General features: G+C 43.1%; 1 protein-coding gene across 2 annotated transcripts in view; it reads right to left on the bottom strand.

Annotated features, from left to right (window-relative positions):
- Nucleotides 1–15,510, bottom strand: part of ANKH (ANKH inorganic pyrophosphate transport regulator) — a 172,518-nt gene that overhangs the window by 46,252 nt on the left and 110,756 nt on the right. For both annotated transcript variants that reach the window (XM_074987832.1, XM_074987831.1), the window contains exons 4-7: nt 10,102–10,220; nt 9,075–9,158; nt 5,666–5,836; nt 4,839–4,973 (exon numbers count right to left, since the gene is read on the bottom strand). In XM_074987832.1, coding sequence (XP_074843933.1) covers nt 4,839–4,973; nt 5,666–5,836; nt 9,075–9,158; nt 10,102–10,220 — 509 coding nt within the window. The remainder of the gene's footprint in view (nt 1–4,838; nt 4,974–5,665; nt 5,837–9,074; nt 9,159–10,101; nt 10,221–15,510) is intronic.

Here is a 15,510-nt window from a genome sequence, read left to right as displayed (position 1 = left end):
AGAGTTCAGGTTCATAGAGCTAATTAAGAACCAGGCCATGAGGCATAATGTCTGTGCCTGCAGGTGCTGCAGGGTTCCTTGGTTCTGAGTGAGAAGGTCCAGCAGGAGGGGCAGGGGAACTGGGGGGGTAAGACAACATTCGCTGCAGGAGAGAGAACCAATGTTGTCAAGCCCACGCAGGGGCCACCAGAATCGTGGTGGTGCCATCTGTCCTGACTTTGTGCAGCACCTTGAGGATGAGCACTGTGGGGGAAAGACATAGAACAGAAGGCCCTTCCATGTTAGCAAGAACGCATCACCCAACAATCCACGCCCTACTCCCAGTCTGGAACAATACTGACTACGGTTCTTGTTGTGACAGGTGGCGAAGAGACTGACAAGCGGGATACCTCAATGACGGAACAGGGAACAGACCACTCCATCGTGGAGTTCCCATTCATGATCTCGTGCAAAAGTGTCTGCTCAATGAATCTACAGCTACATTGTTAAGCCCAGGTAAGTAAGAGGTCACAACTGCGGCGTCACTGCGAATGCACCAGCTCTAAAGTTGGACTGACTCCGCACAGAGGGAGCATGATCGGGCTCCTCCCTGCAGAGTGATATAGTTCATTGTTGCCAGATTGTCTGACGTTATTTTGACTGTGCAGCCTTGGATGTGCTGGTGGAAACGTTGGCAAGCCTGAAGGACGGCTTTGAGCTCCAACAAGTTGATGTGTAAGAGGCACTCCTGGTGGGGACTAACACCCCTGGACAGAGACAGTGTCCATGTAGGCTCCTCCACCTAGTAGGTACGCATCTGTAGTGATGAGTCGAGAGGGTTTCCTGGGGTGAAATGGGACCCTGGATAATAGATTCTTCTCGTTCTGCCACCAGCAGACTGAGGAGAGGACCTCGGTCACTGAGCAGTGGAGATTGCTACGTGCATTGTTGTAAATCATCGCCACCCAATGCTGTAAGGATCACAGCCACAAATGCTGTGGCTGCCACATGGCCGAGGAGTTTGAGGCACGTGACCACTTGAACTGCAGGGCTACTCCTGAAAATGTCTATAAGATCCTGGATAGCATGAAACCTGAGAAGGGGTAGGTAAGCCCGAGCTGTAGTCGCATTGAGGTGCACCCCGATAAATTCCAGCTCTTGATTGAGCTGAAGAGTAGAATTCTTCTCATTGATTAGAAGACTGAGGGAATGGAACACAGCACTTGTAGTATGTATCATCTGTGCCATCTTCAAAGGAGAGGGCCCCTTCAGTAAACAGTCATCCAGGTAGGGGTCATTGAAACTGTGGCCTGTGAAACCCTGCATCATAATGTCTCTGGCATGGATGGCACTGGCGCCTCCTAAAAGGAGGGGTACACATGCCCAGAGTGCATAGTGGTCTGCAAATGTTTGCTTGAGTGAAGGACCGCATCTGTATCCTTGGCAAATTGTTTCTTTTTGTCAAAGGGTGGATCTTCAACCTTTGCCTGTAGCTCTTTGGGTATAGCAGAAGCTTGTAAGTATGAGGCCCACAACGTAAGCACTGTGGTGGCCGTGACCCTTGCTACTATATGTTTAAGGCTAGCTGGACTACTGTTCTGGCTGTAGCGTAGCCCTACTTAATTACGAACTTCAGAATCAGCCTCTCAGACTCTTGTAGGTAGTCCAAAAGTGGCATCAACTTAGTCCAGTTATCAAAATTGTGTTTGGAGAGCAGAGCCATGTAGTTCGCTATGTGAAGAAGCAAGATCGCCGAGGAATAAAATTTTCTGCCAAAAATACCTTAGCATTAACTTCTTTGTCTGATGTTGCTTCCTTACACTGGGAGGTGCACGAACTATGCAAAGCTGCATCCGCCACCAGTGAATTTGGTTGTAGGTGTGTAAACAAGAACTCCACCCCCTTAGGAGGCACAAAAGTATTTATCGAGCCTCTTATTGGTAGGGGGAACCGAGGCAGAGGTCTGGCAGATGTCATTGGCCACCTCCATAATGTCTGCTTCCACAGAGATGGCTACACTTGACGAATAGGCAGGTTGTAGGTTCTTTAAAAGTGCATGTCTCTTTTCCTGCACTTCGGCCAGAGGAATGTTCTGGCCGATAGCTACTCTCTTAACAAGAGCATTAGAAGTCTTTAAATCATCCGGATGGCACACATCCCCAAGGATAACAGCCTCAACAGGGGATGAGGAGGATTGAGGCTCCGAGTCCTCTGCGTCCAAAGCCAGTGCGACCCCCAATTCCAGACACTGGGGCAATGGGAACTGTGGTGATGGGGACACGATTGGAGCTGGCGACATTTAGGAAGAGGTGTAACCCGCCGTAGAAGGGGCCTGTGGTCAGGACTTGTCAGAAGACTCCTTCCTAGGAAAGTGACTACAGAAGGAGTAATAATAGAGATGGTCTCGATAGCGAGAGCAGCTAGACTGGCGAGAGCATGGCGAGTCATACAATCACCTATGCCAGTCCCAGGACAGGTCTCTGTGATGGGCAGAGAATGCTGACACCCTGGATGACAGCGACAGAAAAAGTGACGTGTGTCTGCGACGTGCCCCATGTTCATGTGTCAGGGACAGCAGTCGTCGTAGCTCATAATATCAAGGGCTATGACATTGCAGTCTGTGAGGGAATAGTGGAGGAGACCTCGGTGTCGACACGCCCGGAGATGAAGGAGCTGGAGAGAAGCTCAGTGATAGTGACCAAGGGCTAACACTATGGTGCCATATCAAGTGGGACGTCTGGTGCTGACAGCCTACATACTGATGGGCCTGGGGATTGGCATGGCGAGGCCAGTATTGGTGGTACTGTGGTCCTTGGCGGGTCCAGTGTGGGTGCCAGGACAGCAGTCAGTGCTGAGGGCACTGCCGGTGCAGGCGTGTTAGGCACTGGGTGCTTGGCAAGAGTTATCTGCACCCTCAGTTCCAGGGCCTTTGGGCCCAAAGGTTCTGGTGCTGTTGGCACAGGCTTGGATGGTTTGCTGCTGCCGATCGTCTTAGAATTTAGGAGAGGCAGTGCTGGCTTTCACTGCGACATCAGGTGTGCTCTGAGATAGGGTAGGCAACGACCTGGTCAGGGAAGTCTTGGATTTCCTCATGGGAAGAAAGAAGAGGAAGCCCTGTGTTTAAGTTCAGGCTGCTCCGGTCCCTTCGCAGTCTCGTCAGGAGAGGGTTGAAGGGTCTTACCAAACAATACCATCTTGAGGAACACCTCACAATCGCACCATGCTCTAGCCGTTAGTTTAGTTTAGAGCAAACACTGAACAGTAACTCTGAATAGGACTATGACGAAAATAGATATCAGAAAAGAACTTCACATGATAACAGATTGACTTTTTTTTTTTTAAACCACCAACTGAAGCAAGAACGACAAGAGCTATGGGAAAAAGTAGAAGTTTCTTAAGTCTCAAGACCTCAACGCGGAGAGTCACTTTGCTCCATCTGAAGCCTGGGGCAGTTGAGAAGGAACTGGCTTGAGGCAGTCTGTGTACGTGATCTAAAGAGCACGGAGAGATGCAGTGGCAGCACATGCACAGACCAGCTGGATGCAGCTAGAAAAGTCTCCAATCTGCAGTGCCAGGATGAGCCCCGCACTTAGAGTGGAGCACCCACGGGGACATCACTCAGCGTGCGCCTACACTTGCATTCCTCTTTTGAGAGAGGTATGCGAATGAGATAAATTGAAAATGCAAACGAGATATAAATTTGCACCTCATTTGAATATGCTAATGTTGAAAGAGCTTCTTTCGAAAGAAGAAAGCCAGGGTAGATGCCGCTCTTTCGGAAGTAAGCTTATCTTCGAAAGAATCCTTCTTCCCTTTATTTAATAGGGAGACAGATTCTTTCGAAGATGGGGTTTACTTTTGAAAGAGCAGCATCTACACCGGCTTTCTTCTTTTGAAAGAAGCGCTTTTGAAACTAGAATATCCAAATGAGGTGCAAATTTATATGTCGTTTGCATTTTCAATTTACCTCATTTGCATACCTCTCTCAAAAGAGGAATGCAAGTGTAGATGCACCCTCAAAGAAAGCTTATGCTTCTGTGGACTGTACCCTGCTTGAATTGCACCTCTAACGAGCATTTGAGAAAGTGAGCACTTAACAGAGACCAAAAGATCAATATTTTCAAGATGTAAAGCAGGACACACATTCTCTGAAAATGGAGCCAGGAACTTGCCTTTGAGACCCTCCTTAACCAGTTTATAAAGTGCCCAATAGGTAGACAGGTACGTATGTGACACAACCCAAGCATTCATATCCCAGCCAGGGGCCTGATTCTTCCACATCTTACCCCTTATAGAGTCACTCATAATCCCGCAAAATGTTAACAAGTCACAATTGTAATGTGTTATACTGCTTTGTATAGCCACATAAACAGACACACCAGGCAACACAGTGGGGAATGAGAGCTCAGACAGCCATCCCAAATTCTTTAGGCTCTGGAATGTCCATTGCTCATTTGTGCAAATTTTGAAATCTCAGCATACTCTAAAGGATTCTGTGGCCCCATGTTACATTCGACAAGACTCTGTTTAGAATGGGACATAAGTCAGACTAAAGGACTCGCCGACAGGTTGCAAGTTAAAGATACAGAAATGAGGCCAATGCTGCCTGCTTGCTTTTAGCATCCTGGGAAAAATAGCACTTAGCTTAACAGAAATGTATTTGAGACATCTGAGACATCTCCTCTTGTGCCCCTGGCTGAGAGGAAAATGCATCAGGAGATGCTGTATATGGATGGGACTGAACACTCTCCTTCCTTAGCAAACATGAGCAAGGATAATTTCTTTTGTGCGCAGAACGCATTACAACGATAAAACATTGCCATACCAAATGGCACCCATCTTCCCAGGGATTCACATACCTCTGTGGCTGCAGAGCTGCCGCCCAGGTCCCGGGAGACGAAAAGGTTGACAATGGGTCTACTGATTCGCTGAGTTGCCAGAATTAATGCCAAAGGCCACCAAAAACTAAGCATCTTCCTTACTGTAGCATCTCCCTGCAGCGTAAGAGAAACAACATCTCTTTTGAAACAAACAGGCAGGATAGAACCAAAAGCAAATCTGAAGGCTTTTGCCTGCTTTGCCCACCACACATGCCTTAACATGCCAGAATGAAAACCATTCCAGAGTCCAAGTCTAAAAGGAGTGCCACATGAAAACACATTCCCCCTCACTAGTGATACAGAATTAAAGGTAGCTATGCATTCTTAACAGCTCTACTAGACCTGAATAATTGATGTACAATGAATTTGCATAATTTGTCTTGGCAACTGGTTATGAAGGCATTGATCTGCAGTGAGGGGTTTGTGAATTACTGCAAGTCAAAGAAAAAGAGGTGTTCTGACACACAGCTGTCTCCCATGGGAGAAATTTCTTGGAGTGTTGTTTTCCAACGTCAACCTTTCAACGTCAGTTTCCAATCTTTGCTGTGCTGATGATTGTATATAATAATACACCATTAGCAGGATTGTGCTTAGCATATCCTTATACCAGTTTTGCTGTACCACTCTCACACAGAAGACTGTCTGACAGCTGCCATGTACGCTGCTACTGCATTGCTATGCACAAAGTATAGGTTTGAAACTGTGTTCTGTGCTCTTTTTTTATTTGAGGGACAGAGAGATAATGACCCTTGTAAGTGCTAGCTTATCTGATTGCACAGTAAATCCTACCAGCCACAAAGACATACCCCCATCTCAGGCCCACTTCTGTCAGGAATAATGTCATGTATATTCCTGTAGTAGCCCAGGCATAAGGTGGTACATCGGACCAATGCCCCCATGTACAAGGATAAAATTGGGATAAGCAGAGGCTCTTTGCATTCCAAATGACTGTGAAGCAGAATGGCTACAAAAACAACCTAAAAAAGAAAGGAGGAAAAAAAATAAAAACACAAGTAAACAGGTTAGAAGTTTTCTATTTTAAATAGTATTTAAATAGTATTTCCTAATGTACCCAAAAATCACATCTGCCACTGGCATACTGATGCAAGTAGTGCCTGGAGGCCCTAGCCAGGGATTAGCCTCGATTGTGCTAGGTGCTGTACAAATAAGTAGAACAAAGGATTCACATTGAAAATTCGACTCCTTGCCTTAGGTGGACAAAGAACTGGTAATGGGGTTAAGGTGCAGGATAGGTAACCATAAGGACGAATATGGTTCAATTCTCACTTTGAACTGGCTGCGAGCAAGACAGCTGGGTTTTCTCTTGACCTACCACAGCTCAGCCTGTAAATGTCACTGCTAAATACCCAATCTCAGGAACAAATCAGATTACTGCGAGAATCAACCCCATTATACTTCCTAGATGTTAGCACTTAACTTTTTCATGTTTATCACAGAGGCAGAGTATCCCAGTTAAATTCCACTTGTCTTCAATAAGGAAAACTGGGAGGCCCGCTGGATGTAGTTCTGTAAATTAAAGAACTATCGGCAGGGGCTGGGACTAGAATGAGTTCTGGTACTGTGCTTGCTTACTAACTACATTCTGTGGGTAATAACTATATCTCTCTTACACTGGCTTTACATTGTGTGCAGACAATAATTACACCTAATGTATACATGTCTTTGAAAAGAAATAAGCATCCCTAAGTATTTATTAGGCTGGCCATGCTGTTTATACGAGGATTACAAAACAGTTGATTTAGGATGCTACTAAGTAAATTCTTTTCAACTAAGTTGCTATCCAAAATTGTTCAAGAGTGGAAAGAATTAAAGGGCTTAGGATAAAAGCCATCAGTTATGCCTTGAGGACTACAGGTAACAAAGTTCTTATGAAACAGGTGTTATGGCTGCTGATGTTCGCTTTGCTAGCGTCAACAGATGCAGGGATGTTCTGGTGGTCAGAGTTTTTCACCTTTGTAAGGTGCTCTTGTCCCGTGAGTATTGTGCTATGGAAAGGAGACAAGATACGGAGGATTTCATTTTCAATGGCCTTACCTTTTGTGCACAGATTGTTCCACTCTGGTACGGCACCCTCAGGCACTAGCGGTCCCAGACCAGACATTTTTCTGGACTGGAGGTGGTAAACGTACCTTGCTAGCCTCCCATCCCCAGGCTCGCCTCCCCACTGTGGGCTCATTCCCAGCCCCAGCTACTTCCCAGCCACTGCAGGGCCACTGGCTTTCTGCCCTGGGCCACTGATTCCTGGCCCTGTCTGCCACCCCAGCCATGTATTGTCACTCCCTGGCCAATACGCCTCAGCTGGGGAGCACCAGCTCCCAGGCCAATGCTGGGCCGCTGAATCCCTGGCCCCCACACCCCAACTTTTGCTGGCTGCCAGCTCCCCAGCCCAGCAGCAGCTCCCTGGCTGATACTGGGCTGCTGGCTTCTCAGCCTCGACTGGGCCACCAGCTGCTAGCCTCCTGGCCACTGCCAGGCCACTGCTGCCCAGCCACTGCTTGTACCCCTCTTCTCAGCTCGGCACACCTCCCTGCTGGCCCCTACTCCAAGCTGCCAGGGCTCTCTGATCCAGCAACATGCTCTGAATCACAGATGTTGCTGGACCAGAGTGTCAGATTTCAGAGGTGCAACCTGTAGTTAACTGCTCCTGTACAAAGTGTGCATGTCTAAAACACTGCCAGATTAATATGGTATTTTAAAACCTCCCTGCTGAGGTCTGAATGACTAGACAAGATACAAAGCTGGGGAGAATAAGACCTAGTGACTACATTTTGTTTTCATACCATGGTCTAACACCTGCAACTTTCCAGGTCACTCTAGAATGAGATCAGAGTCAGACCTATTAAGTGTTCTTCAGTATTAAGTTAGCTTGTTATAATTATTTCTATCGCATTAACTGCACAGATTTCACTCTGTGCATTATACAGTAAACATGAGCATCCACCATAGGCTAACAAACCGCAAGGTTTAATACTACTTCAGTATGGTTGTTCTTATTCACTACAGGGAAGATAATCTAGAGAACTGAACAAAGGATTTGGAGCCCAAAACTCTTGAGTTCTGATTTCCTCTAATTTTGTATGGGGCACTTTCTTGCTTGCTCGCTCTCTCTCTCTCTCCCCCTTCGCTTCCCCCACCATTAAAGGAAGATAATGACACTGGCCTATGTCTATGGTGTTGTGAAGCTTAATTTGTGCAAAAGTTTAAATGCTTTAAAAATGAGAACTGAAATACTAGCATTTAATGTCAAACATGAATTTAAATGACTTTCTATGATGGTATCGAAACAAAAAGCAGTCAAGTAGCACTTTAAAGTGCTACTTGACTGCTTTTTGTTTTGATAGTATCTAGACTAGCACGGCTTACTCTCTGTTTCTATGATGGATGTTTAGTACAGTGCAGAAAAAAGAGGGCATAGGTTTAAAACACATCACTGATATAATGGAAGTTGAAACAATGCAGGGCTCTTCCTAATAAAGCACTGTGGCACCAAAGTAGTTTAGCTAAGCTCTGATCGCAGTTTTGAACATGAAACATGTTCAGAGCCTGTAAGACTACTGCTTGCACAGCCATCCTTGCTCTTGTGAGACAGCATACATTATCGCAGCTGGGCTGGAACTTCACAGCTAATCAACAAAACATCATTGAGGGATAAAGGGGAGACTGAGCAATTAAATATTTATTTCTATTGCCGCAGAACCTGGAGGCCCCATTCAGAATTTCAGCCCTGTGACGCTAGGTGCTACACAAAATATGGCAGAAGACAATCCCTCCCCCAGAAAGCTTAAAGTTTTTAGTAACATCTATATAAAGGTGATAGCCATTGTGATTCACTGTACTCCTGGGCTGTTCAGAGGGGGCATAGCTGCATTGGGTATTAAGCCAAGCCATTTTGCTTCCCCATCCTGGCGTTATCTGACTTTCCTGGAAGCAAGAACAATCTCAGCTACAACTGCCACAGTGAAGCCTCTATGCAGTGTGGACTGCCAAAGTACAGCACATTCCAGGCACAACCCCACCCCCCGGGGAAATGGCATATAGCAAGTTGTAAGCCGGTAAGGAGTCTTGACGTGCTGGGGGAACCTCAAATGAGCATGCAGAGCAGCTATTAGGCTCCACTGCATGACAATGGATCTACATCATGGGCCAGAATCTGACCCATCAGGAATAACAGTTGCTGAGTTGAGTCATTATTACCTGAGCTATGACATCTGAAATGGAGGCACATCCCACAAGGAAACTGTGTTTGTGTTTCAACAGAATGCCAGCATGGGTCCAAGCCTGTAAAGATAGCGCTTTGTTTAAAAAATAACTAGCATGGATATATCTACTAGCTTCACATTCCAGGTTATAAGCACCCCCCGGCTTTTGTCTTTTTTTTTTTTTTTTTTAAAAGAACACAGCTAAGCTTTTCACAAACCATTTACGAAGCTCTTTTCTATCATCTGAGTCAGCATCCCATATATGAATCTGAACAAATCGAAGCCAATAAAATAGAAAAGAGACTGCCACTTTTAACTCTGCTAGAGAGAGGGGCTGAGAGAGAGGGACCAATTTAAATAGCTATACAATGACAGTTTTTATTTCATTTTTTTGGACCTCTATGCTATACAACTGTCAGTCTGTACTGGAAATGCTATTGATCTGAAGAAGTCGGCCTGTCCCACAAAAGCTCATAACCTAATAAATGATTTTATTAGTCTTAAGTGCTACAGGACTGCTGGTTTGTTTTCTTAGAATACAGACTAACATGGCTACCTCTCTGTAGCTAAACAATAGCTGCTGAGAAGGGAATACAGTAAAGAAGAGACCCCTTTATTCCTGTTGTGATGGGGTGTGAACATAGGCGTTATTAGAGTTCTAACAAATCGAAATAATAGATTTTCTTTTCATTCACCAGCTTTCATCTTTTATATAAAATGTACCTCTGATCTCACCGGCCAAGGGGTGTACTGAATAGTACTACAAAATCCTGCCTTTAAAATGTAACTCACTTATGTCACTTCTTTTTATACCTAGGTATTTGGAGAAAGCAATTAGGGCACAGGTATGCTAGCCTGAAAAAAATTTAACAGAGCAGAAGAATTATTTGCATGGGCAAGCTCTCCTTCAAAGTGTTTCCAAATACTTGTCAAATAGTTGGCTTCCATAAGCTGGGAACGTCACAGAGAGAAGAAGTGACAAGTTAGTTAAGATTCGATTCAATTCTGAGCCACACACTCACCATGGCATCCATAAAAGGGAAGGCAGCAAGATAAAGAAAGGCCCTTCTAGTTTTATTTCCCACTGATTCATCCACATGGTGCAGTTTGTTAATAATGTAATATCCCAAATCGCTGTACGCTGCAGAAATAAAAGAATGGCAAAGATTAATTTGGATAAAGTGACAGATTCTGTCTGGGATGTTCAAAAGCCACGGTGTGAGTTAGGCATCTAATCTCTAGGCACTTCTGAAAATCCCAGTTTCTCATTCTAATCAGGGGTTTTTGTAGTGTCTTACAAACACAGACTTTCAATGTATTTTATAAGTGCATATTAAAAAATGAGCTTGTAAGAGTTTCAAAGTTTATAAAACACATTGTACCACAAACACGAACAATATTACCTGTAAAACACGTACAAACACAGTGACATCACACAATAAATTATAAAGGAATGCAACAAACTGCATTTATGGTCATTTGATGGCCTCCCCTTCACCCTGTCCACTAATCATTTCGCTTGACACTTGCTCCAACATTGCAAAAACTCTGGGGCAGCCTGAGCTGGACGCCGCTTTTCTTCTCTGGTTTTAAGGGCTAACACATCACAAGGCTAGTAAAGGATGCCCTGTGCTACTGGAAACTGTACAATTCCTACTTTCCAATTGGCGAGGCACCTATTTTTAGTCCTGGTTCATCAGAGGTATTCTTAAGAAGTTAAAATTGCTTTGAATTTCACAACTAAAATGTGACAACTTCCTTTTCATATAAGGCCAAACTAGCTGGACTCTTAATACGAGAGCCTGATGTTACAGGTGAAGAAAGAAAAATAAATCCCAATAACAATTAAAAAACACTATAGAGAAGTATAACCTTAAAATAAAAAATTGTTAGAAGGAAGTTACAATTGAAAAGTCATACATTTAGTTATGTTGCATGAGCATCCTTATTTGGTTTCTTTGTGCATATGTATTACATAATTTTCAGTTACTTGATCACATTATTTCAATTTTTTGCACACACTTGACTACAAAAACCATACATAGCAAATATTTAATTGCACTTTACATGCTTTATACACCCTTTATATCATCTAGCCCATATGTCTCAATAATAGTGATCTTACCCAGCTTTATTCTAGCCAAACACCAGCTATCTTATTTGAACTGGCAGATTAGTCAGGCTGACAGGGACTTTGCTTAGACTGCCACAAAACCTTGACTTTGTTCAAGGGCTTAAGGCACCAATGTAATATTTAATATAGCACAATGTGTGAGGGCAGTTTCAAAAGGTATTGAGGCTAACATTGCTCTGCAGTTACTTAGTGACAACAGGGGCACAAAGTTAGGGGATTCAAAGAAAGCTTTACTATAACACTTTTGAAATGATGGACAAGTAAAGACAACTAGATCTAGAGAGAGAAACAGGAATGGGAGGCAACATATTTCCACCAGAAGGCTGGGAAAACAAAGACAAATAAGCAAACAAACATCCATTTTATACTTGGTTTTCAGTTCTTACTAAAGTTCTGTTACCTACATTATTACGGCTGGGCTTGCAATTTGTTAAATTGCCCTAATAATATCCAAATTGCTTAACAGTACTTTTGTTCTACTCCCAATCAATCACCTAATTGTGTTTTGAACAGTACCAGGGAACCATTCTATAAAATGGAACTTTCACCTTACTTCCTAAAGCCTGGCAGGTCACCTCAATTAGTTTTTAAAAAATATTTATTTTGTGCTAATTTCCACATATCACTTAATACCAGCTGTGGCTATTTAAAAAAAAGTGTGTGTGTCTGTTTAACTTTTCATTCAATAACTTTGTAAACCTTGTGTGCTACCTGCAGATTTTTACAATAATTCCTCTCAGTACTATTGCTTTCATTGCAAGGCCATACTTTGTGGCTGTTCTCTAAAACAAAAACTGACTTGAATGAACTTGTGCAGCTTTGGAAAAGACATGAAGAATATATTTCATTGCACTCTCTGCTTTAAAAGCATGTGGTGAGATAGCTACAGCTCATGAAGGAGCTAAAGGACATTAAATTCCCTCTTGACCCTGCCTGCCCTTTGCATGCTTAGTGCCCTATCAATCCACTTTTTGCAGAGGGGCTTCCTGGAGCAACTGAGTGTAGAGAGAGCATGCAGCAGAGAGGCTGTCAACTTTCTCAGCCTTCTCTTCCCCCACCTTTCCCCTCCACCTCCATAAAAGCAGGCAGTAAAGCAACCTTCTTGGCTCTGAAAGTGATGGGGATTAAAAAACGTACAGTGTCACCAAAAATTCAGTTAGTGACCAAAGACCGGATAAGCATGTAGACAGAACCAGTCTGACTCCTGGAAATGTTCCCTCCAGCACAGGATTGGAGCACATTGGCAGGATTCTATGGAGTGCCTTTCGCAGGTTGTGCTCAAAAGGACCTGTTCCACAGACAAAGCACTTCATTTTCCAGGGCTCCCAATCTGGCACATTTTACAAGCACTAAAATACTGGAATGTTAAAAAACATACTGAATGTTTGACATAGTAGTTGAAGTCATAACGGCAAAGTTTAATGTTAGCTTTCAAACAATTAACCTAATTTCCACATATAAATGAAAGGTGACAAATGCTTTTGGTGATGCCACTAAAAAGCTGTTTTCATCCCCGGAGGATGTCAGCATGCTGTTCTCCATTAATGTTTACTGATAAATATTCAGATATGCCACTCTTAGATGTGAATAAAGCAATCTCTGATTAATGAGAACGTAACCTCAACAAGCTAGTGGAGCTCATGAAGCACAGTACAAAATTACTAATACAGAAGCCTATTTCATTCTGCTGTGATAACATACACATTTTGAAAGCATTCACTTTCATACGCCCAGTTTGGTCTTGCTACTTGCATTTAAGCAAAAACTCAAGCTTTGGTTCTTTGTTACAGAAATCTGTCCAGAGTCATAAGGATAGGCATTTTCAGCAATTAGATTTATCTGGATTTATCATGCACAGGAATGGAACATCCTCCCTAAGACTGCTTCTATAAAACACCAAGCAATAGCCCCACAAATAGGACACCCCTGATACGAGTGTACAACTGAATGTGCTCTTGGACCTTAGCTGACCCATATATAAACTATATTAAGCACAGCAGAGTCTTAAATAAATGGCAGCACTAGTCATCCACCACTGGGTTCGTCCACTATCCTGCATGTTGTTCTTAGGTCATTAAGGAAATGCCAAGAACCCTCCTAAGAGGCGCTATCATTAGTGTTCAGACAAAAAGCCACATGTAAATATTGGCTCTCTTGGAAAAATCCACCCGTGGCTTTGGGTTAATTGATACAGTCTCTGTTCTTGTAGACTTGTAAAATGAAAAAGTGTGCTTCTTGTCATCAGGTATATGTGCCACAAAGTTGGAAGACTGCATTACTTCAGCTCTTCAAAATCTGGAAATGCCTAAGGATTTCTCAGACAGTTTTATGCCTAATCACACACAGGATACATCACACTCAGGGCATGCATCATCAATTCATCTGGCCAAAAACTACACCAAAATTGAGTCTGGGCTCCTTCCATACCTTCCCTGCTTTATGATTATGTTCTGGAGGAGAAAATGACTAAGCTAATTAGAAAAAATGTAAATTGTTAATGTTTCATACTGCTATACCAACATCCATCTCAGGATGTCAACGAATTATATCCTTTTTAATGAGCTCTGTCTTTTCACCTCTGCAAAGCAAGTAAGAATTGCTTTAATGATAGGGTAAGTGATTGGAATAAGAATCATACCAAAAGTTTTATGAAAATTAAAATTAGAAGAACCTGGATAAATCGACTCCCAGTCAATTCAGTGTTCCAGTCTTGTCTGTGCTACAGAACATTCAGTAGAAACTAGTCAGCTAGGGATGTTTAGAACCTGACTGATCACAAAAATAGTCCAGTTAATCTTCACTCTCACACACTACTTTTTGGCAACAACTACTATTGACAGCATTAGCTGGAAACCAGGGCCTTGATCCTTTACATTCTGGTTTGACAAAGCCCTGGCTGGTGATGATTTCGTTGGGATTGCTCCTTCTTTTAGCAGGGGGTCGGACTTGATGACCTCCTGAAGTCTCTTCAATTCCATGGGTCATGTGAAAGCATGTATGCATATGATTAGCTCCACAGAATCCAAGAGGACTACTAACAACTGTAAAGCTACTCACCTGGGTAGGTGCTTGCAGGACAGGATCTGTAACCATAATGGAAAATGAATAGCATTGCTACGAGCTTCTAGGGGATTCAGCCTGCCATCCATCAGCTAAAGTAAGTAAGTGGCACTTGTATTGCCTCAGCACAAGTAAAATGGTGACAGCGTGCATTTACAACAAGAAATGCCACAGAGATGTCTACTCAGTCACAGAGACTAGGAGTTAGTCACTCCTACTACTTCAGCAATGGAGAATGTGACAAATACATTCAAAAGACAAGAAATGGCCAGAGTATTGCTCCAGCATCTGGACCTCCTGCAAAGAAAGGGTGAATTAAATGGCAGTGCATGCCAAAATAGGAAAGCTGACAAGCAGAGACTGGTCATATACAAAATCTGTATTGGCATCTGAACTGCAAACATAGCCTGCACATGTCCACATCTGCAGATGTAAAGCATATATCTGCACATTTATGGAGCTCTACTTTTAAGGGATTAATTGTGCAATTGTGTTTATAGCAAAAGAAAAGATTCAAAATGACTTATGATGCAGCTAGCATTAAACATCTCCCAGTTGGTATACAACAGTGGCCAAATATCCAATATAATGAAGAACTATAATGTAAATGAATTTCCTTCTCTGGCAAATTTAATATTGGTAAGATATAGTAATTTTGTGTGTGCTGGCAAGGAATGAAAAAGCAGTCCAGTAGCACTTTAAAGACTAACAAAATAATTCATTAGGTGATGAGCTTTCATGGGACAGACCCACTTCTTCAGCTCATAGCCACACCAGAACAGACTCAATATTAAAGGCACAGAGAACCAAAAATAGTAATCAAGATTGACAAATCAGAAAAATCATCATCAAGGTGAGCAAATCAGAGAGCAGAGGGGCAGAAGAAAGCGCGGGAGGGGGAGTCAAGAATTAGATAAAGCAAAGTATGTAAAAGAGACCCTATAATGAGCTAGAAAATTGCTATCCCAATTCAAACCACATGTTAATGTGTCAAATTTGAATATAAAAAAAGAGTTCAGCAGCCTCTCTTTTCAAATTTTTCTGATTTGTCAACCTTGATTACTATTTTTGGTTCTCTGTGCCTTAAATATTGAGTCTGTTCTGGTGTGGCTCTGGTCTGTAGAAGTGGGTCTGTCCCACGAAAGCTCATAACCTAATAAATTATTTTGTTAAAGTGCTAGTGGACTGCTTTTTTGTTTTGATAGTATATAGACTAGCACGGCTCTCTCTCTGTTAC

Source organism: Carettochelys insculpta, chromosome 2, assembly GCF_033958435.1.
Source record: "Carettochelys insculpta isolate YL-2023 chromosome 2, ASM3395843v1, whole genome shotgun sequence".
NCBI lineage: Eukaryota > Metazoa > Chordata > Testudines > Carettochelyidae > Carettochelys > Carettochelys insculpta.
The sequence above is the reverse complement of the archived record's forward strand: the minus strand, read 5'-3'. Positions and strand labels throughout refer to the sequence as shown.